Source organism: Homalodisca vitripennis, chromosome 2, assembly GCF_021130785.1.
Source record: "Homalodisca vitripennis isolate AUS2020 chromosome 2, UT_GWSS_2.1, whole genome shotgun sequence".
In the NCBI taxonomy this organism is placed as follows: domain Eukaryota; kingdom Metazoa; phylum Arthropoda; class Insecta; order Hemiptera; family Cicadellidae; genus Homalodisca; species Homalodisca vitripennis.
The window spans coordinates 232927963-232951563 of NC_060208.1; the positions used below are offsets into that span (position 1 = coordinate 232927963).

At 34.0% G+C, this 23601-nt stretch overlaps 1 protein-coding gene across 2 annotated transcripts in view; it reads left to right on the forward strand.

The window, feature by feature from the left end:
- The window catches only part of LOC124355491 (E3 ubiquitin-protein ligase Nedd-4), a 115983-nt gene that overhangs the window by 3473 nt on the left and 88909 nt on the right, over nt 1-23601 (forward strand). Inside the window, exons 1-2 of one of the 2 annotated variants that reach the window (XM_046806646.1) lie at nt 4846-5036; nt 9939-10018. In XM_046806646.1, the coding sequence (XP_046662602.1) occupies nt 4953-5036; nt 9939-10018 (164 nt within the window). In that variant the 5' untranslated portion in view covers nt 4846-4952. Of the gene's footprint in view, nt 1-4845; nt 5037-9938; nt 10019-23601 lie in introns of those variants that run through there. The other variant, XM_046806645.1, reaches the window with a different exon arrangement.

Sequence of the window (23601 nt, forward strand, 5' to 3'; positions counted from 1 at the left end):
ACACTTTTGACATGTCGAATAACTGTAGAAACTTCAGAGATGAGAGAAGGGTGGTTTAGCTGGATTTGTGGAAGTATTTCTTGATTTGGCTTGAAAGCATAAATCAAAGGTTTGTGGTCAGTGTAAATCTCGAAGGGACGACCTTTTAAGAAGTAGCAAAGTGTTTAATGGCTGCTTAGATAGCCATAAGCTCGCGATAATAAGCAGTCCATAAGTTTTCTTCTTGAAATAGAAAGCAAGAGGTTGCCAGACACCATCAACAAGTCGTTGCAAACATGCTCCTACTGAGTGATTTGAAGCATCTGTGAATAATGTAAGATGTGCGTTGACACTAGGTTGACGAGAAGTGAAGTAGACGAAATGCAGTTCTTGCATGCTTGAGAAGCTTCTCTCAATTCAGGTCTCCACTAGATCGATTATTACTTTTTGAGGATCGGATTACTAATAGTATCATGCAATGTGGCTTCAAATTTAGAGGAATGAGGAATGAATCTGTGATAAAAATTGACCATTCCAAGAAAACCGCGAAGTTCTTAAACGGTTTTGGTAATAGAAAATCTTGAATCGGCTTGACATGTTTGAACAACAACAAAGCGACTGGAGCTCGAATACCATTAGCAGAAATGTTGTAACAAAGAAAAGTAACCTCTGGCACTCCAAAGGCGAATTTTTGCACGTTCGTTGATGACCATTCCATACTTTGAGAGACGTTCGAAAATTATTCTAAGATGACGCTCATGCTCTTCTTTAGAATACGAGAAAACAATAATATCGACTATATAAATGAAGCAAAAATCTAAGCCAAGTAGAACTTCATCTATAAGTCTATGAATAGTTTGACCAGCATTTCGACGGCGAAAAGTCATGAACGGAAATTCGAAGAGGCCAAAAGGGGTAATTATAGCAGTTATACAAATATCTTTTTCAGCAATATGAATTAGTTGATAGGCTTCCACTAAATCGATTTTGTAAAATATTTACTGCCATCAATAAAATAAGTAGCATCGTGAATATGGTAACTAGATAACAATCCGGAATATTTTGAGCGTTTAACGCACGATAATAGCCGCGCGGACGCCAGCTTGAATCACTTTTACGTGCGAAATGTAAAAGAAACGACCACCCAATTTTGGAAGGACGAGTTGTTCCAATTTACAACATACCACCGAACTCTTTTGGAGCAACTTTGTTTTTTTTTTCAGGATTCAAGCGACGAAATTTGATCTAAGTGATTGTCCAGGAGTTGTGCAAATATGATGAACAGTTTTGTGATTGATTTTTCGTTGTAAGCCAGACGGTCGAATAATATCAGCAAACTTAAGAAGTGAAAGTAGAAAATGTAAAGAATTACTCACAATTTTGATGCTACTTTTCGAAAATGTTCGTAACAAACCTGAACCACGAAGGCCAGTGGTTCCATTGATAATGGATTTTGTACATCAATGGGGTAAGAGATGATAAGCAAGGAAATCAAAACCAGTTATAGGCACATTAAACTACAATAAATCTCCATATGAAGTTACGTCTGAGCCCCTAGTAAAGATTCAAGGTTAGAAACCTGTAGGTCTCGATTCTGTTTCCATTTGCGGCACTCAGCTCGTAGTTCACAGGACAATGACGTTCATGAAGAAAACGACGAGGAAAAAACAACATACATCAGAACCAGTATCAACAAGAAAGTTTTGTTTTTTTATGCTTTATCAACTACAATAAGACGGCTTTTAGATGAAAAACAGTCAGATGCTGTCTTTACGAACTGTTTTGATCGTTGCCCGAAAAACTGTAATATAGAACACACTTTTTTGTTGTTGGAATTTTGAATGATACTAGCAAACTCGATTCAGCGTTTCTTGTAGGAGCTGGAATCTTTGGTTTTTAATTACGCTTCGAGCTACGATATCGAAAACATGGGCGAGAGCGAGAAGTCGAGAGCTCGTAAATTTACGTTTGTTAATTAGCAGTTGCGTTTAAAATTATGTTTTCGGAATCTCTGTCACGTTGCACGGCACTTACAGACATAGATGGTGTGCACAGAGTGACTTCTAAGATCTTAATAGCGAGTTCTGCAAGTTTTTAGGGTGTAAATTCCATCTGTGTTGCGAGGATAGCAACTTTGGATGGGAGCCGTTGAAGCCAGAGCTGTCGTAAGAGGTTATCACGCACGACGGTCGCACCATCATGAGAACGGAGATGGGGAAGAAATTGGTCTTCCTCGCTGATTAATTGGTTTACACGTTCTTTAGATACAGCTAAGCGTTCGATTAGTTTTGTACGCAAAAAGTGTATGATGGTTCGTTATAATATCCTCGTTTTTTACTGCAATACGTGCACCCAAATGAGAAACAAGCTGGTGGAACTTCGTTACCTGGTTCGTGACGTCGGAAATTGTTAATTGTGAGTCGGCTTGGGCAAACCACAGGTTCGGTTTGTCTTACCAAAAAGGTAGCAGCTTAACAGCAACACGATGTACTACAAGGCGATTATCACTAGCGTTGACAATGGGAACCTTCAACGGCTACACAGACTTCATTTGAGAATCGATTTTTCGTAATTTTGAGATTGTCGGATTTCTTCGATTTTGTTATCACTTGTTTATGGTCGGCCAGTTGAATATCCTTACTACACACTTCCCGTGTCACAAACTGGTTTAACCAGCGACGAATTACTTGGGGACTACAATTGGGAATTACTACAATACAATGGGATCATATGGACACAATAAATCTGGCCTTCAGGCCAAGAAGATATAGGATATCCTAACCTGTATTACGTTTTGTGTTATATTCAATTCGTTTTCTCCTGTGGACCTCCACAAATGTGAACCCTCACGAAAGTGTCTAACCACAATAGGCGTTTAACTCAAGGCCAGACGCTTTCTGTTTGGCTATTACATACTGTTCTTGTGTTATTAAAACGCCGTGTTATAGAATGGAGTCAGTCGTCCAGAGCAACGAGATAACCACTTTCTACTTGAAGAAAATATCTTTGAAGTTCTGGAAGAGATTCCCCTGGACCTAGAGGCCGTGATAACTGATCCTTAGTGCTCTGACAGTGTAAAGAAACTCCCACAAAAATTAAATGATTACATACTTAACTGAAGGAGCGAAGATAGTGCTAAAATCACATTTAAAAGTGACAATATCTTTCGCATGTTTTATTGTTTCTATTTGTCTTGTTTACGTTATTTAATATGTGATTGATGTAGCTGAACTATAAGACGAATAAAGCTTACATTTAGGCTGTTCAAACTAATTTTTTATTACTGTAAAGTCGATTGCTAGTGGAAGGCTATCTGCTCTGAGAGTCAGAGCAGCTGAAGATTGTTGAGTAATAAAAAATAAACTAGAAGAGTTCTAGTTATAAATGTCTAAGAATTTGTCAATTGGTTTTTTTATAGAAAAGTTTCACTTCTGTGTAGTTTCAAGATTACTCGCTCTCTTTGCGTCGCGGTAGGTTCATTTACAGTAGTAATAAACACTTCCAACACAGAGAAATAGAAAAATGAACTATACTGATAAAAATAAGAGAATGAGAGTGGAAGCGATCAGCAACACTTGATTCATTGAGGCTTTGTGGGAGGTGACACTAATGCCACCAATCCAGTTCTAGAGGGTAGTTTATATTCATAATTTGAAAAATCGCGTGGCGGGAAATTTATACCTTACGTTTGTTTTACATACTAATTTTTACTAATTAATTATTATTTATTTTGTGTATACAATGTGAGTCAATTAAAAAGATACATTATAAAAATGTATTCTATTAAATATTAAGCACAAAGAAATCTTGAATTTGAGAAGCATATATTAACTATAAGTTTATAGCAGGTCAAAGTGAATGATGTAACTCCAAGATTTTAAAATTTTGATATCCTATTGAATGGAACTTTGTCCAATGTATAAATGAAAGTGTATCTTATTTGTTTTTATTTAACGTAGCCACAACACATTTTGCGTCAATAAGGTTCATATATTTGTCACTACACCTACAATGGACATTCCGGAGCTGACTATGGTCATCTAATGCTGTAGTCTTTCTGAAGGAGTTCTTATCATCTGCAAACACGAGGAAGTTTCCTCAGCAAATTCACTCGCATTCTTAATAAATATGAACAAGAGTGGAAATTAGTGCAATCCCTGAGAGAAGACCATAGTCTTAAACCTAAACATGCTTAATTTGATTTAAGGCGACGACCCTGAAGTTCCTAAAAGTAACTGTTTAACCATATTAAGGAGATAACTGTGAATGTCATAACTCTCCAGCTAATAATAGCAGAGTGGTTAACTTGTTCAAATGTTTTGGAGAAATCAAGATAAATTCAATTCAATTGGTTATAAAAGGTTGACAGGATATCGAAAAAATATGTTGTTCAAATCATTTATCGTCAATAATATACTAGAAAAATTGGTTGTGTTTATAAAACCCACATTCTTGACAAATTCTTCGAACATCATCGAGTTCGTAAACATAGATTCTTTTTCTGAGGCCGTGGTATTTGGTGCAGTTTTGTTGTAAACAAAAGCCTATCCGATTCCAAGCTTCTAACATTTAAACTAGAAAAAGTTGTTCAGTTTAGCTTATAACATTCAGCTTCTCTTAAATTCCTAAGATCTTAGTTTAGAAGTATAGTTATTGATTCAAAATTATTAATAAAACATATAATTAAATTACTTTGTATTTTGATGCTTTAACACATATTTACCATTATTATTGCTCGTAAAACGATCGTAAGGAATTTTTATGATCTTATCTTGCTTCTTAGTCCTTAGGTCTGTTTTTAAAACATACCACTAAATACTGCAGAAGCAAGCAGTAAAATCTGCCACTTACGTCACCTTCAAACAGCTGTCTGCATTAAGTTTGATATGATCTTGTTGTGATGTAGTGTTGTAGGTCTGCTATAGACACACATTTTATCATATTAAATTTAGGTATGAAAAATAAATTCTAAAATGTCAGTAGTTGAAAGAAGAGAATTCGTCATGGCGAGGGATATGGAGTATGGATATAACCCGAGCATTGGGTTAAATGGTCTCGTAAGTATTTCATACAAGTATTAAACCATTTACTAAGATGATGTCAATTTCCGTTTCTAAGTGTTATAACTGACAAACATCTATCATTTGACTAAAATCATTTTACAAGAGATTATTGCCATTTATTCCTATTTAATAAACTCCATTGTTTATGCTGAATTTGGATGTTTCAAGGTCAGAATATATAAGTTATGTTGCACAAACAGTCAGCATGGTCTTTTAAGTCAAGATGGCCTAGACCCTATTCTGGCTGAAGGATATTATTAATGGTTAGCTCATCAATTCACAACTTACTTTATTGATTTAATTAAAACTATATTTTAGATGCAGGCTAGGTGTGATTTTTTTGTGATCTATTTTATCCTCTGTAGCCTATGTAATCCCACGTAAGTTATATGCCATTTGACCTAGCCTAGATGCTTAATACTGTTTTTACTAATTTAACTATGGAACTAGGATTTGGGTGTTTTATACAAGTAATTTGGTTGCTGGTCTTTCACGTATATGAAAGGTCAATTTGGAACTAAGTAGGCCTAGCCTATTACCATGAAGTAATATTCATTGGATGTGGAACATTCTATGTAGGCTTCCATAAGTTAATGAATCACCTGGGGGTGATTAATGCCTCAGAGGACATGATCTGGGAGAGAATTCATGGTCATAAGCAAATGGTTGACATCTTTGACTTATTTTAAACCAGAAAATGAGCACACTTAATACTATTTTTCCCTTGATTTTTCATGTTACGTAACGAGGTTAACAATAGCTTAACACTAGGCCTGAAAATAAACCAGTTAACTGTATTGAAACTTAGTACTCTTCAATGTTGAAATTATTGTATCCATTTTTGTATTCTTTTACAATAAATTTAAGACTCCACTTTTGCTGAGTGTAAAAATTGTTTTAATGGTCACTGCCTTAATTGTAAAAGAGCATGGAGTTACGGTCAGAGATCATACTAGGTATTGTAGTGTAATGATCATACTATATATAAAAGCTGTTAAATCTGCCCAAGTTGTAAAGCAATTAAAAATATTCAGACATTTAATTTCATATTTTTAGCCAGTGGCCAATCTTCAAATGATTTAATCACTTTTTCCTGTTCAGGAAAAGCATCTAAATTACAGCATCCAATGGGCAGGGTGCGATGCGTGGATTCAATGTTTATATAGCTTAGAAGCCATTGATACATAACTATATCAAATAACAAAATAATTGTCAAAATAATCAGTCAATACCAGTGTAGCCTGTATTAATTTAATGTACAATAGCTTAAACTCAAAGTAGGTTTAATTATGTATTTAACTACTGCATAAAAAAAGAACATTAATAGTACATATCTTGTAAAAAAAAGAAAAAAAAGTTAATACTACATTTTTTGTATAATATCTTTTAAAAGCTCTCCCTTGAGTAGTAATGTGTAACTGCTTTCAAAATATTTTTAAATGGCTCCCTCCAGACAACCTTCTTTTATATATAGCGTACCAGTTTTTAGATTTGGTGTATTGTATTGAATCCAGTAACAACAAAGTTTTTCATCTTTTAAAGCTATTTCGTTTTTAATTTGGTTTTCTAAAGTATAAAAATTTTCATATTCTAAATACAATTTGTTCTATAAGTTACTTCATTTAATTAAAAACAGATAGTTAACTTTAGAGAACTAAACAAAAAACGCTAAAAGATAATTTAATGTGTCTTTCTCGATTTCAGGATGTTTGTTTTGTTATTACGTTTCTTTATTATTTAAATGACATTTTTCCTGTCACCTGTCTAAATTTTATCATTTGATTAATGGTTGTGATGCCTGTATTATTTATGACATTATGTAATTGTTCAAACTATTTCTATTAATTTGAAACATATGACTTTATTTTAGTATTTTAGATATGTTGATATCAATTGATAGTTCTGTTATTCAATATATAAAGTATCAATGATTGTAATAAGCAATATAAAAACCGGGTCCACTTATCATACTCTGTCCCATAATAATTTTCACAGAAACTAATCTCATATCACATATTAGTGAAGGTGAGCTTAGTTTCTATAACCATGATATCTACGATGTGATAGAACCAGTTAAACTATTATTTCTCTGAGGAAAGTGATGGAAGTGTACATGTGACAGTGGACAGTTTCATACCAAAAGGAAAAAGCCATAGTTTGGCCATATAAAAGAAATCTTGGAAATGTTTGTTCAAATCTGTCGTGCTGTGTACTAACTGTTGTAATTTTTGACAATGATGAACAGCTACTAGCATTTATATGGAACTTTACATTTAGGCTGTATGTTATTGCTGTTTGTAGTATAGTAATACCTCTCGAGAATTTGATATTTCTCATCTCCACTGAAACTCCAAAATATCGATATTTTTAAATGTTCCTGTGAAAACTTAATTTTTACTTTTTTGGAGTCCAACTGAAGATTTACTAGTTGTGCTTTTTTAACTTCCGTGGGGGGGGGGGGGGTTCACTTACACTGTGTGCATTTGTGCTTTATTTTCTGGAAAATATATATTTTTAAATGTTCCTGTGAAAACTTAATTTGTATTTGATTTATTTCCGTTCTTATTATAAAAGATTTTTAATTACAACTCTAGCACATGACTGGTGAACTCTTTTTCCCACCCACAGGCTGTTGCAAATGTATGGTATATAAATTTGTAAAATATTTATATGTTTCCTTTTCCAAATTACTTTGATGGAAATAAACTAAAATCAATAAAGAAAAATCTTCTAAGTTTATGTCGTTATACAGAAATTTACATATATATATATATATATATATATATATATATATATATATATATATATATATATATATATATACGAACAGTTTAGTTTCCATTTAAATTAAAGTACTGTACGATATATGTAATTTGTGAGTTGTAAGTTAGTTGTGAGAAAGGTTTGGACAAGACGCGAGACAAATTTTTGATTACTATAAAACCAACTTCAAAATCAAGATCACTCACATCCATTACTCTTACTTACATCTGACATTAATGCAAAAATTGACCATTGCGCTGGAGAAATAAAAACACACTCCTTAGATTAAGAACCTAACCGGAAGAGTCAGTCAGACTCTTACAAAAAATGCTAAACTCGTCATAAACCGAGAAAGTCAGACAAACTCCGTCTAAAAAAACTGAACGAAAGGCTAAAATGCAGTCAGACAAAATCCTTCTAAAAAACTGATCAATTCAACTGCACATTACACAATAATAAACCCCTATGCCTCAATCACAAAAATCAATGTCAATAAAAAGAAAATGGACAGTATGTTTAGTGTTTCACTGCAAGTTGCAGAAAATAAAGCACAAATGCACACAGTGTAAGTGAACCCCCCACCCCACCCCAGTACCGGAAGTTCAAAAAGCACAACTAGTAAATCTTCAGTTAGACTTCAAGAAAAGCTTACTCCCGACATTCAAAAATAAAAGACATAAATGAGAAATATGAAATCTTCTTTAGCGAAAACATTAACTTATTTAAAAGGCATTAATTTGATCTGTTTATTAGTGAACTAAAATGAGGTTTGTATCATTTTTATCAAACTGCACTGAAACATTACTCTTCTTTATTACTCCACCAATTTTATCATCACAAAAGTTGTACAGATCAAAACCACTTATTAGGCAAAGTGAGAAATGTTTAAACATTGAGTCCTTTAAAGGTCCATTCTGAGTCAGTAAACTTAAATGTATCGAATTCAAGTAAAGAAATGGTTTTTGTGAATTCATATACAACTCTTGTATGAAAAAATCAGCATGGAAACCAGTTGTACAGTTCAAAGTTCACTTATAGAGCTTTCTAGTGTAGATCAAATAGATTTGAACATAAGATTAGACAAAATAAATAAATTATTAAATTTACAGGAAGATAGTGGAGGGCCAGTACCAAAATCAATTTAAAATGTAATCTAATAGATTCAATTTAACACACCCACTGCTACTGTATGATTGATCCCCTCTCCTCTCCCCCCAAGGTGACATGGTGCTGCTTTGTTAATAGTCTTTCAGAGTGTGGAATCACAACCAATGTGTCAATCAAACTCTGTTTTCAGAGTCAAATAATATTTAGGAATACTACCTAATAACAAAATAAATGAATTGTTACCGGTTTATGAATGTTATGAGTAGACTGTTGAAATCTACATGATTCTAATTGGACACACTTTGATCATAGACATGAATAATATATTGTTGCCCTTAGCATTGTACCTCTGAGCCATAAATCATCCTTTTCCACCAATACTTTATCAAAAACAGCACTGACAAAGACAAGGAATAAGAAGTGAGTGCTTGAGTATTAATGAAGCATTTGTTATCTAATAAAGATTCACTTGAATGTTGTGGTTAAATTTATATTAAGTGCCTGTCTCTTTACATAATTATCTATTTATTTGTATTTTTTATAAAACATTAATAATTTATAAATGGTTTAAGCTTGACCATTATAATTTGAATTTGATTTGTTTATCTAATTAACTATGAAGTAATATATGTTTTCTGATTTTAAAATGGTGGCTATTTAGATACTTAATTATTAAATGACCCCTAAATTACTATTATTGTACAAAAAGTGTTAGAAACAAACAGCAGTCCTTGATAAGGACGGTTTTATGAGTTAACAATTTTGAATTGAAAAACATAATAGAAATACGCTTGTAGTTGTCATCTCATCCCTCAAAGTTTGTTAGGAGAGTTCTATATGCATATAGCCAGCTACTCTTGCACAACTGCAAGTAATGACGAGAAAGTTTCACATGCCACTAACTGGCAGTGACCTTGCTGGAGTTCGTTTAGTACCTTTACAGTTCAAAACAAACTTTGGCTGTGAATTGAATATTCACAGTCAGCCTTGACCACTGCTTTGATGACAAAATATTATCTGTTTCAGCCTGTAGAGGTCACCAACCGTTTGAGATTACGGGTCATCGGAGGACACCAGTTGGCAAAAAAAGACATATTTGGTGCAAGGTCTGTGAATTTATATATTTAACTTAAAATTATTTTACAGTACATAATATCTAAGTGTTATATATAATAAATTTTTGATGGATGATGTTCGTAACAATAAATGTTATTTACATGTCATATCAATAATTGTGATTTATTATAAAGCAAATCATGTTTTAAAACCGTTTAGACATACATTTACCTGACATATCAACTAAACTATTTAGTACTATTTACTTAAAATATTAAAGTAGTAATAGTGGGAGTTAGTGTGGATATGATTTGTCTGTGTCGAAAATTTGTCTGTTTCTGAACGATTGGTATGAGGTCTTATGGTTATTTTACGTGGTTAATAATGTATAAATTTATGTGTTAATAGAACAAAATTTGCCATCAATAATGAATAAATTGTCTAAGGTGATTATGGATATTATAGGAAAAGAGTGACAGGTGTGAATTGGAATGCACAGAACTGACCCCGGTGGACAAGTTATCTGATCCACCCACAGTTCTTGGATCAATGGTTGTTATCTTGTTTCACTTACTAGAGATCATATGACTGCCTCGAAGAACATTAGCCATGATTCCTCTTAGCAGCTGAGAACCTTGTATCATGTGGTTGTGCACAACACAATGATGTTGTTTCCTTCGACAATGTACTTTGAAGCTAGAGCCAACCTTAACAGCCGGACACACCTCTTTACAAACCATATCGGACCTATTGTATCATTCTTCAGTGTCAAAAACTGCTTCTGTGATACAGTCTAATGAGAAGCCACAGCCACCATGTCACACACTGACAGCATGAGTCTGTTGGCAACTCTCAACCACATGAGTGACAGTCTTGTCATAGGTTCAAATGTCACATTTCGTGGACATATAGAATGTCACATCTTTATAAACCATATCCAACCTTATGGTATCAATTCTTCAGTGTCAAAAACTGACTGTGATACAGTCTAATGAGATGCCACAGCCACCATGTCACACACTGACAGCATGAGTCTGTTGGCAACTCTCAACCACATGAGTGACAGTCTTGTCATAGGTTCAAATGTCACATTCGTGGACATATAGAATGTGACATCTTTATAAACCATATCCAACCTATGGTATCATTCTTCAGTGTCAAAAACTGACTGTGATACAGTCTAATGAGAAGCCACAGCCACCATGTCACACACTGACAGCATGAGTCTGTTGGCAACTCTCAACCACATGAGTGGCAGTCTTGTCATAGGTTCAAATGTCACATTCGTGGACATATAGAATGTGACATCTTTATAAACCATATCCAACCTATGGTATCATTTTCAGTGTAAAAAACTGCTTCTGTGATACAGTCTAATGAGAAGCCACAGCCACCATGTCACACACTGACAGCATGAGTCTGTTGGCAACTCTCAACCACATGAGTGACAGTCTTGTCATAGGTTCAAATGTCACATTCGTGGACATATAGAATGTCACATCTTTACAAATCATATCTGACTTATGGTATCAATTTTCAGTGTAAAAAACTGACTGTGACACAGTCTAACCAGAAGCAACAGCCACCATGTCACACACTGACAGCATGAGTCTGTTGGCAACTCTCAACCACATGAGTGGCAGTCTTGTCATAGGTTCAAATGTCACATTCGTGGACATATAGAATGTGACATCTTTATAAACCATATCCAACCTATGGTATCATTCTTCAGTGTCAAAAACTGCTTCTGTGATACAGTCTAACCAGAAGCCACAGCCACCATGTCACACACTGACAGCATGAGTCTGTTGGCAACTCTCAACCACATGAGTGACAGTCTTGTCATAGGTTCAAATGTCACATTCGTGGACATATAGAATGTCACATCCTTGCAAATCATATCTGACTTATGGTATCAATTTTCAGTGTAAAAAACTGACTGTGACACAGTCTAACCAGAAGCAACAGCCACCATGTCACACACTGACAGCATGAGTCTGTTGGCAACTCTCAACCACATGAGTGACAGTCTTGTCATAGGTTCAAATGTCACATTCGTGGACATATAGAATGTCACATCTTTGCAAATCATATCTGACTTATGGTATCAATTTTCAGTGTAAAAAACTGACTGTGACACAGTCTAACCAGAAGCCTCAGCCATGTCACACACTGACAGCATGAGTCTGTTGGCAACTCTCAACCACATGAGTGACAGTCTTGTCATAGGTTCAAATGTCACATTCGTGGACATATAGAATGTGACATCTTATGGTATCATTTTCAGTGTCAAAAATCAGTCTCTGACAGCATGATGGTATCAAATGTCACATTCAGTGGACAAACTTATGGTATCAACAGTGTAAAAAACTGACACAGTCTAACCAGAAGCCTCAGCCACTGTCATATACTCACAGCATGAATCTTTAAAACCCATACTTGTAACAACTTAAAGAATTTTATCAGATTGCAACATTCCTTGATTTCTAGAGGTAGTATATTGAAAAGCATGGTCCAAGATAGAAAAGCGAATGTTTAAATTTGAATATATTAACTTTTGCCTTAATAAACATTTTATTTGTATTATTACGTGTATTATAGTTTACTTGTACATCATCTCTATTTCCACTCATAATGTAAAACAGGTGCAAAATTAGATGTGGAATAGGAAATATGTTTTATTTTATAAAAACATAAAAACATAACACCTTTGTTTTGTTTTATATTAATAAAGGAAATGATGGGTCACATCTAATTTTCTTCTGATAATTTGTATAAATGTTTTCTAAGCTTTTATTAAACTGCCAATCAGTGTTTTGAAGATAACTCAACAACATACATACCATATTGAATTCTCGAGTGAATTAACCTAAAAAACTAAAGTTTCTTAAATAATAAAACTATAGAATATTAAGATTTAGCTGATTCTGTAATACTTACACATGCTTTTTCCATTATATAAACCGCCAATCAATGTTTTGAAGGTACCTCCCCAACACACAATTCCATATATTGAATTCTCGAGTGAATCAACCCAGAATACAACATCTGTAATAATTGACTGTCACAGAAGTTTCTTAAATAATAAAACTTTCAAATATTGAATTTCATCTGATTCTGTAATACTCACACATGTTTTTTCTACAGTAAAGATTCATCCAGGTGTATACCTAAATACTTATAATTACTCACTTTATGTAAGTGTTGGACATAGGCATAAATCATCGTTATTGCAGTCATATTTATGATATTTCCTGGTAAATTAGAATCAAAACTACAATCATAAAAGTTTATAAAATTTGTTTTTTGAAGTGTTCAAAACCATTTTATTTCCGTCGCACCAATATCTCATAATTAGAGGTCATTTATCATTTTGTGAAACAGACTTTGTATATTTCAGAATATTGAAACGAAATATCGTCTGTGAACATCTTGCCTTAAAAATTACTGTTTAGTAAATCATTAATATAAATGATAAACAAATTAGCAGACAAAATCTACCCTTGAGACACACCAGCCCTGTTCGGCAGCAAAATGGTTACTGACTCTAATTTTTTTTTCTCACAACCAAAAGGAGAACTTTAAACTGATAGTCTGGCAAGAAATTGCCATAACCCAAAATTAATGCTAACTACAAGATTGATTTCAGAGACTGTAAATGATTCGTTTGCAGTGGAAGATCTTGTAAGATGGGTAAATTTAAGAACAATGCATTTTTACTATATTCTTTAAAAACATACTGCCAGACATTGTTTGTGTTAGGGGTGCATCAGATTTTAGAAACAGTGATATTACACAGAAGGAGTCAGGAAAATGTAAAGCAGCCGTGTGAAAGGTATGCTAACATTATGTAGTTCTACCATAGCAATTTCATTAATTGTAAAGTGCTTATCACTTTCAATTAGGTAACGGACTAAAGAGGAATACGTTGTTACTGTCAGACTTGACCTTGCCACTTTTAACTCATTTTCTTATATTCAGTATTCTGTTTGTCCCTTAAATTTACAACCCAATTAACACTCTTAAATAAGTGACTATCATTACCCAAACTATGAATTCTTCAATTAGGTAACGGACTAAATATAAATACATTGTTACTGTCATACTTGACCTTGCCACTTGTAACTCATTTACTTCTATGCAGTGTTCTATCCATCCCTTAAATTTACAACTCAATTAATACTCTTTAAGTAATTGACTTTCTTCACCCAAACTATGAATTCCTCAAACTAGAACATGTAATTTGAATTTGAATTTTTAATTAGTTTAAAACTTAACAAGAACAATAATTGTGTATTGCTGTTTTAACTCGCATATGAATATATATGGCAATGTTTTATCCCAGAAGTTTTTAGTATTGTTTTATGTTATGTATATGTTATGTTTTACTGCTGTAACACTTAAATACGTGACGGTGTCTTCTTTCCAAACTATACAGTTATAGAATAGAATAGAATAGAATAGAATAGAATAATGCTTTATTTCTGAACATCAAGTACAGAGAATGGTGTCAAGTATGTTGAGGTTAGACAATTCAATATTGGATGAATATACAATGTTATCATGTTCTTAGTTAAGTCCACTGTCTTTGGTCTTGTCAAGAAACTCTTCGATTGAGTAGACTGGATTATCTGTCAACCAGGAGCTCAATCTGTGTTTCAGCGCTTCGCCTGTCAGTAGCTTGAAGTCAGCAGGGAGATGGTTGTAGAGTTTAGCCCGATGAATGATGGTTTTCTTTCATAAAGAGCTGTCCTATGTCTCGCAACGGGGATTCTTGATGAATGTCTAGTGTCATGAAAATGTAATCTTGTTTCTTTTGGGAGTCCTAATTTATCAACATGGTGGTATGACTGCCTGTATGTAAATTGAGATTACTGTTTTAATTTTGAGGTTTTTAAATTCTTCTCGGCAACTGTCTCGTGCTTTTAGGTTTGCTATGGATCTTATAGCTGACTTCTGGATGGTGAGTATACGATTTAAGTTGGTAGAGTTGATGTGCCACCCCATACTACTATACCATACCTCAAGTATGTCTCAAATAAAGCAAAGTATGCCATCTTTGCTGCTTCTATGTTGCTGATGCATTTAATTCTTCTTATTACATAGAGAGCAGAGTTGAGTTTCTTGCACAGGATGTCAACATGTGGGCCCCATGTCAAATTTGAGTCTAGAGTGAGACCCAAAAGGTCAGTTTGGTCTGCAAGGTCAATATCAGGAAGGGCCGGGATTTGTTCACCTCTTCTGCTGAAATTGATCTGTTTTTGTTTTAGAAGGGTTTGCTACCAAGTTATTTGTAAGGCAGTAGTCGTATGTCATGTTTAGGGCAATGTATGCACTGATGCTGATGTCCTCTGGTGTGTCTCCTTTCAGTAAAAGGGTTGTGTCATCTGCGTACATCACCACCGAACTGTAGTCCTTGATGTAATCAGGGAAGTCATTTGTCAAAAGTATAAAAAGTACAGGCCCAAGCACCGATCCTTGTGGTACTCCTCTTTCAATCGAACGTAACTTTGATTTTACTGTTCGAGTAACACCATTTTCCATGTAACTGAGCTCTACCAGTTGACTCCGTCCTCTGAGATAGCTTTCAAACCAGTTGTTTTAGCAGTTTTCCTGGACCCCTAGTGCCTCTAACTTATCAAGAATGATATCATGGCTAAGGCAGTCGAACGCTTTTGAGTAGTCAAGGAGAACAGCAGTGGTGTATTTGCCTTTGTCAATGTGATCAATAATAAATTCTACTAGGTCTGTTAAGGCTGTGGCTGTAGATCTACCCTTTAAAAAACCATGTTGGCAGTTAGTGAGGAGGTCAAGTTGTGTCAAATGGTCTATGAGTCTCTTCAGGACGATTTTCTCAAAGATTTTTGGAAAAGGTGGGAATTATTGAAATGGGGCGATAGTTACTGAGGTTGGTTGAGACTCCTTTCTTCAGTTTTGGGTACACTTTTGATACTTTGAGAGCCGAGGGGAAAATGCCGCTATTTTGAAGGATTTGTTGATAACATCAACAAGAGGAGCAATGATTGTTTCAGCACAGTGTTTTACTAGCTTAGCAGAGAATTTCATCTAGACCACTGGAGGTTTTATTCTTCAGGGAGGAGATGATTTCTTCAACTTCCCCTCACAGTTGTGTCTGTTAGAATAAGCTTTGTTTGTGTTAGCCTAGGCCTAGGTGTTGTTGACTCTAGTAGATGGTTGATTTAGGTTGCTAGCTGCTCTTAATGTGTCCTCTGCGATGTTTGAGAAATAGGTGTTGAGTTCTTCTACAATGTCTTCAGGTTTTTCTATGGTTTTCCCTTCAGTAATTAATTTGATGAGTGGATTGTTCTTCTCCCCTCTTTTTGTAGCCCTCTCAGAGTTCACTATCTCCCAAGCTGCTTTGGATTTATTGCTGGACTGCTGTATATGGTTTGCTGCACTCTCTTGCCTTAATTTCCTCAGTCTTAGGTCATATTGCTTCTTTTTACTAGCCATGGCAGATCTGTTTCTCTCTAGCCCTGTCAATTCATACATACGAAGCAACTGAAGATAGTCCTGCTTTAGTTGGGTAATTTCTATGTCATTGTAGTTAACATAGGTTTTGCTTTTTCTCTGCCTAAGTTTCTTTAGTGGACATGCAGCATTTATTTCCATAGTCATAGTATTTAGAAGATTGGTTATAGGCTTCATCGGCTGATATCGTTGAGTAGACTTCGGTCCACATTTGTTGTGCAAGGCCAAGTTTAAGGTGGTGTTAAGTGTATTAACATTTATTTGTCTTCTGATTTGGGATGTCTGTCTTTGGTTGCTCGGTGGTAATATCTAGCACACAAAGTTGTCCTTTGTGATCTGATAGACCTGTATCAAGTATGTGCATTTTGAGGCTCTCTATGGGGAAGTTTGTACAAACACAATCAATCGAGGAAGCTGAGTGATAAGTAATTCTAGTTGGCGGAAGGTTTAGTCTGTTAAAGTTATAAGCTGCTAGAGTCTCTTCAAATCTGTTTTTGGATTTGTGTACCTTTAAACAATCAATGTTTATGTCACCTACCAGAAACAACGCTACTTTTATTTGGTTCAGTTTGCTCTAAAACTTGTGACAAAATTCTGAGTGCATCTTCTTCTAAATTTGCTTGTGGGGGTCTGTACACTCCAATTATAGTAATGTTGGTTTTACTGATGTTTAGGGCTGCTACTGCTATTTCACATGTAAGTTCCTCACTAAGATCTCCCACACTCATAGATTCTGCCTCAATCACTGTGTCATCTTTTGTGAAAATAACTACTCCTCCATATTTATGTTGTGTTCTGCAGAAATTTTGTGACTAGCTTGTATCCAGGAATTATTGTATTCAACAATTCATTCTGCTTTAGTCCATGTTCTGTTTAGTACTAATATGTTTGGAGAGGTGTCATGTAATAAGTGGTTGAGTTGCTCTCTTTTGTTCTCTAGGTTCCTTATGTTTTGGTGGAGGATACTAATTTTTGAAGAGTGTCTTTTTCCTTTGCTTATTATTGTATTTTTATTTTGCTGTTTGTCTTGTTGCTGTGTAATAAAAAATGATTAGGTTGTTGCACATCAGCTTGCAGTAGTTTCTGACTTTGGGTCTTGGGAAAAGAGTGAATCTGTTGTGTAGAGAGCTCTTGAGTCAAGGGTGCAGTTGCAGAAGTATTGTCGCCTAGTGGCGGGTTGGTCCTGACATAGGTATTATCTATTCTCAAAAGGTTTTTATAGAACTCTATGTGTTTTAAAAAGAAAATCTTCATATTTTTCATCTGCTAGTCTTATTTTTGCATTTATTGGTGGTGACTTGTCACATTCAATTTTATTTTAGAGTTGACAGACATTGTGTTTTGTAGAGTTTTATGTTTTCTAGCGGTTGCAACTTGAAAAGAAAACACTGTAGAAGTTTCCTTTTGTGTTCTTGGTTAGGAGAGATGTGTGCTGGGTACTGTGAGTAGTCAGGCTGTCTTCTCGGCCAGATGTGTTGATGTGTTTAGAGCCTATCACGGAGTCAGTCAGTTTCTGGTCAATGGCATGTGTGATTTCTGATATCAGGGAGTGGTTCTGTTTTGTTGGGGACACAGTCAAAAAATGTTTTCCAGTTTTTGGTTGCAGGTTTGCCTGATTCCTGATGTCAAAAAGTGGCTTGGGCTTGTCGGAGTTGTAGTCAAAAGATTTTCCAGTTTTTGGTTGCAGGTTTGCCTGATTCCTGATGTCAAAGAGTGGCTTGGCTTGTTCAGAGTTGTAGTCAAATGATTTTCCAGTTTTTGGTTGCGGGTTTGCCTGATTCCTGATGTCAATGAGTGGGTTGGCTTGTCGGAGTTGTCAAATGATTTTCCAGTTTTTTGGTGCAGGGTTTGTCTGATTCCTGATGTCAAAAAGTTGCTTGCATTGTTACCTACTGCAGTTAGGTTTTTTTGTCTTATTTGCTGTGGTACTCATCCTTGTGTTTTCAAAACATGAAATTGACAGTTTGTCTTGAAGGAGACGTCAAGAGGCAGTGAGTTGGTATAAAGAGTTTGAGTTGTTAATTGGTCTAGATGACTATTGTTTAGAACTATGTTAGAATGTTTAGTGTGACTTTTGATTCTGCTGAAAAAGGCGATAAGTAGGATTTTGTAATTTGTTCTTGTTCTGTAAGTTTAAGCAGAAGCTTTTCTGTGTCGTTTCCTCATAGCTGCAATAGTTGAGTTTTTGTCAATTAATTTCTTGTTTTTTAGCCTTTCTTCACGATTTGACAGGGAATTAAGTTCTTGTTTCAAAGCTTTTTCAGATTGTTCCGATAGATTAGTTTGTTTCAATTAGATTACACTGGAGTTGTTTAATTTTGTTAGTTAGGCTTTGGATTTCAAGTTCTGACTGTTGTATCAGTTCCTCCTTTCAAGTTCCGTTCTTCATCTGCTCTTTTCCTTATAAAGCTGGTCTCTTGCAGAAGCTCATTTTTCTTATCAGTCAGCCCTTTGATTATTTCATCCTTTTCCTTACAACTAGCTTCTACTTCCATAAAAAAACTGTATGTCGTTACTTCTCTTTTCCAGTTCTTTTATCAATTCTACATTTTCATCTTGTAGAAATTGTAAGTCTTGCCTAAGCTTGGTATTCTCTGTCAGCAGTGCATTGCCTGCTTCGGCTGCTAGGGTCAGGGATGTTTCTAGGTCAAGGTCATCAGTCTTCTCAAGGTTGTCAATCTTTTTGCTAATTTCATTTACTTCGGTACAGGGCTGTGTGAGATTGATTTCCTTTTTCTTCAGCTTCCTTTAGGGCAGCATTAAACTTTTTTTGTTCCGGTAGTTATCTGCTTTTGGTTGCCCATTACTAATATATTTTCCTCGTACGAGTATAAATCACTGTGCTTTACTGTGGCATGATCATGGCTGCCAAAAAATTGGACATAGTAATTTTAAGCTTTTCCCTGTACCATTATTGCTTATTACTCTCTCTACTATTCCTGGCCAGTGTGGATAGCCTTTCAGCTTAATAAAAACCTTGTCACCTACTTTAAAGTCCATCGAGGTCATTTTGGATGCAGAAAGTATTTACTATGGAACCAGGAACTGAATGAATCCTATTCGGAACCAAGATTAAAATAAATTTGATTAAATATTATTCCATTTATAATTTAAATGGAGGGCTGCTTTGATTATTTCTGTAATACTAAGTAATGTAATGAGATGAAGCAGTTTTTATTACAAAAATAATTCTATTGCTAATACAAAATTTTGGCAGTTATTTTAGAGGTTTGGTTGCCTCCTCCTGTTAACTTTCTTTTTGTCAATTTAAATAAGTGTTCTTGATTAAGTTTTCAACTGAGATGAATTTAATAGAGTTAGATAGGTTTATTTTTTTTATGCTTTGACAATAACAGATCATGTTTTACTGCTGTAACACTTAAATACTGTTAGTTTTTCAGTACACTTCATTAAGATGAGAATGGTGTCAGTTACAACAAATTTCAATGTTTAACTAGAGTCTCTTGCATGTGTTTTAAACTCTTCCAGACTATAGAATGGATCCTCAGCTGGTCACTGCCGAAGATTTCCCCCAAATTCATCTGCAGAACCATTCTTTACTTTTGCAGGAAAGAGGTTAAAAACTTTGGCTCCTGCATAACACGGCCTTAAGTATAGTGTGGTTCTCTGAAGAAGCAGGTTAAAGTTGTTTGCAGACCTGGTTTTGTACCTTGGGATTTCACTGTTATTGACCAAAGTACATGTGGGGCTTACATGTGTGTAAAACAGCTTCAGGGATTGATACAGCTGTTAAAATTCTACGAGATCGGAAAGCCTCCCTGCAGCTTTGCCTTGGTTGGAGGTTGGCTAACACTCTCAAAGACTCTCTGACAGGTTTCCTGAGAAGATCCTCCCCACAATATAATTCAGTACCTGATGTGTGACTCAAATAAGGCATAATAACTCAGCTTTACAACTCCTGGTGCACTGATGGGATGATCAATATTGCTAAATATTCTTTTCAACTACGTATTTGTGACTTTTTACTTATTTGTTTAAAGATTTGGATTAACTAAAATATCCATTTTTTCTATTTTGTTTAGTGATGCATTTTCCTGCCATTTCCTTCTTGGAGCTGAAATATTAAAATTTTTGTCTTATTCTAATACCTGGAATAGCAAAATGAAACCCATTAAAATTGTTTATCTCCTTTTTAATATGATTTTAATTGGACTGGTTTTTGACAAGTTAAAAGAACATTATCCTAGAAACATAATATTCTACCAGGTAGTATATGGCCAATATTGATGTAGATTTTCCACCTAATATTTAGAGTATCTGGTTTATGTATGTATAAAATTATTGTGTATGCGACAATGTGTATATATCTGCACATATATCTTTTTTTAATAAAAGTGTAGGGATTTAATAAAAGAAAGAATGAAACTTTTACATTTTTCTATACAATATGGTGTCTCTATTAATTTTCCTCAGTTACACGTGTTTTCCTTGAAGTATGAGCAAGCAACAATTGTAGCCTACTCTTAAGTGGATTTACAACAGTAACAATCTGAACAAATCATTTGTAGTAACAAGGCTGTCTAGTCAGAGCTTGTTTTCCTTAGTGTGGCAGTATCAAGTAGTTTCTTACATGTATTTTACTACATCTTTTTAAATTATACTAAAAACAATTTTAGCTATAATTTATATTATTTTTCTATTTATTAATTACCTTCTACATGAGATAAATTATTTGTATTTTCAAGTTTTGAAATAAGAAACAGGTAAATAAACAAAACAGTATGATTGATCAAACAAACAAAATAAAACAAATAAAACCAAATCATTTTTGGGCAGTCTTTTCAAGTAGATGGTTGAAAATGAGTAAATGGAGAAATAATTAGTAACACTGTTACTTTTGCTGTGGTCAATAAACTATTTTAAACTGAGTAGTATCAATTTTTTTTTTAATGTGTCTATTTTACAAAATGTAAATACATTTTTAAAGTAAAGATATCAAAGTCAGGTATTTTAATTCAATTGCATGACAACTGATAAAATAAAACTTTTCAACTAATAATACTCTACATATAGTATAGCCCATTAACACTTGGTCATATGAATTAAGAGTATTTATTAATTTATTTGCTTTGCAATAGTAAATTTTACTCTTTCCACTCTCATTACTATTGCATGTCTTCCTAGATACTTCTAATTAATTTTGCTGTAGACTAGAGTTTTGGATTTTAAATAATATAAATCTTATTATTGATATCAGTTATACAAATTTCTACATCCCTAACTATTTTTTTATACAGTTTATTTCAGGTCCTATAGTCTATTAGTTTGCATTACTGCATTCCCTTGTGTTTAGGCATAATTATATAGATTTTTCAAGTCGAAATTCATTATTTATAGAGTATAAAAAAATGTTTTTGTTTTGCAAAATTATCTCAAAAATATGTGTTTTCCACAATATTATAGTTTATTTTGAATTATGAATTTAATAATTTTTGGAATAATGAAATGTTAGTACCATTATACAACTGGACTAATCTTGAAGCTAAAATTGTGCGTGTTGTAATGATTGAATAATGTAATAGTTTTTTATTATTTTTGAACGTGTTTTTTTTAAGTGATATAAAATTGAAAAGTAATACTATAATTTTCTAAATGTTAAGACAGTTTTATTTCTTACACAAATTTTATTAATTCAAAAGCTTTCATCAGTTGAGTACTATCAATGGTTGAAGATAAAGGGAAAAAGTTTCTTCTGATTATAAATCCTACTATGTCCAATCCAGCATTCAACACGAAATGTCATTTTATGATTTATTATGGTAATTAAAATGTTTATGTATTCTTCAGTTTAGTAGAAAATGTATTGTAACAAGAGATTCAATATACAACATGCACTAAAAATTCAATCAAATGAAGTTTTTGTAGGCAATTTTAAACAATATTGTTACAGTCAAACATTAATTTGCAATAATTTTATCAGCCTACATAATTAATACACAGTATATTTATTTTTAAACACAATTTACTAATTAAAAGCTGTAATCCACTGTAATTCCACATATAAGTATTAATATTAATCATAGAAAATCTCTACACAGACAATTGTAAAACTGCAAATAACAAGTTGAGACACATGTGACAAAAATTTTATCTACTTATATTATTTAATACCACTGCAGAGAAAGAGTGCATATGTCACACCTACATGTATAGTGCAGAGTTGACAATCCAATTTGGTCCAGTTCCATTCAGGATTCTTTATTTCATGAAAATATGTAATTAAACATAGAATAGTGCACAGGAATAAAATCTTGGATAAAAGCTCTAATTCAGTTTCTTAAACACTATTGAAAGATCTGTAATATTCTATGAAATACATGTCTAAACATAATATATTATGGCCCATTACTTGTTACTATATATTGCGAACTACAAAAATAGGCAAGAACGTAAAAATAGCTAATCTTAATTGCAAATCCTCTAGGAACCACCTTGATATTTTAATTGAAGCCAGCCTAACATGGAAGCTACACGTTGACCAGTTACGTAAAAAGCTCTATAGAGAAACTTTTCTCATTCATAGATTCATGTAGTAAGTTAATAACTCAGAAACAACTAGAACAGCATTCTTTTCCTTCGTTGAATCCCATTTAAGGAATGGCATTATGTCCTGAAGAGGATCTACTACGATCTAGGAACAGTTCTGGTTTAAAAAGAATCGTAGATGTCTTGCACATCGCAGGTATCAAGAGAGCTGCCAAGCAAACTTGATTGAATTTAGAATTCCTCCAATTGTGGCAATTTATATTGAAGACTGTAATTAGTTATCCATGTAGTCTCCATTTTCAAATGAGACACTTAGATATTCATCATTACAACACAAGACATGCCTCAAACAGCTCAAACTTTTCTCTAGTAGGCCACCAAGTTCAGATAGGAACCAGCATTATGCTGGAACTAAACTGTCAAACCGCTGCTGTAAAAGACTCACAGACTGGTTTACTGGATAAACCTTTCTGTTTACCAGAAGACTACATCTCATTGCCTGCCTGATGAGTCAGTATTGTGATGCATGATGATTGAGATAATTGTGCATCTGATGAGACAATGAGAATACCTCTTCACCTGGATTACACTACATTTTGTAGTCTAGATGTCTCTGCTGGTGTCGAAACGATAT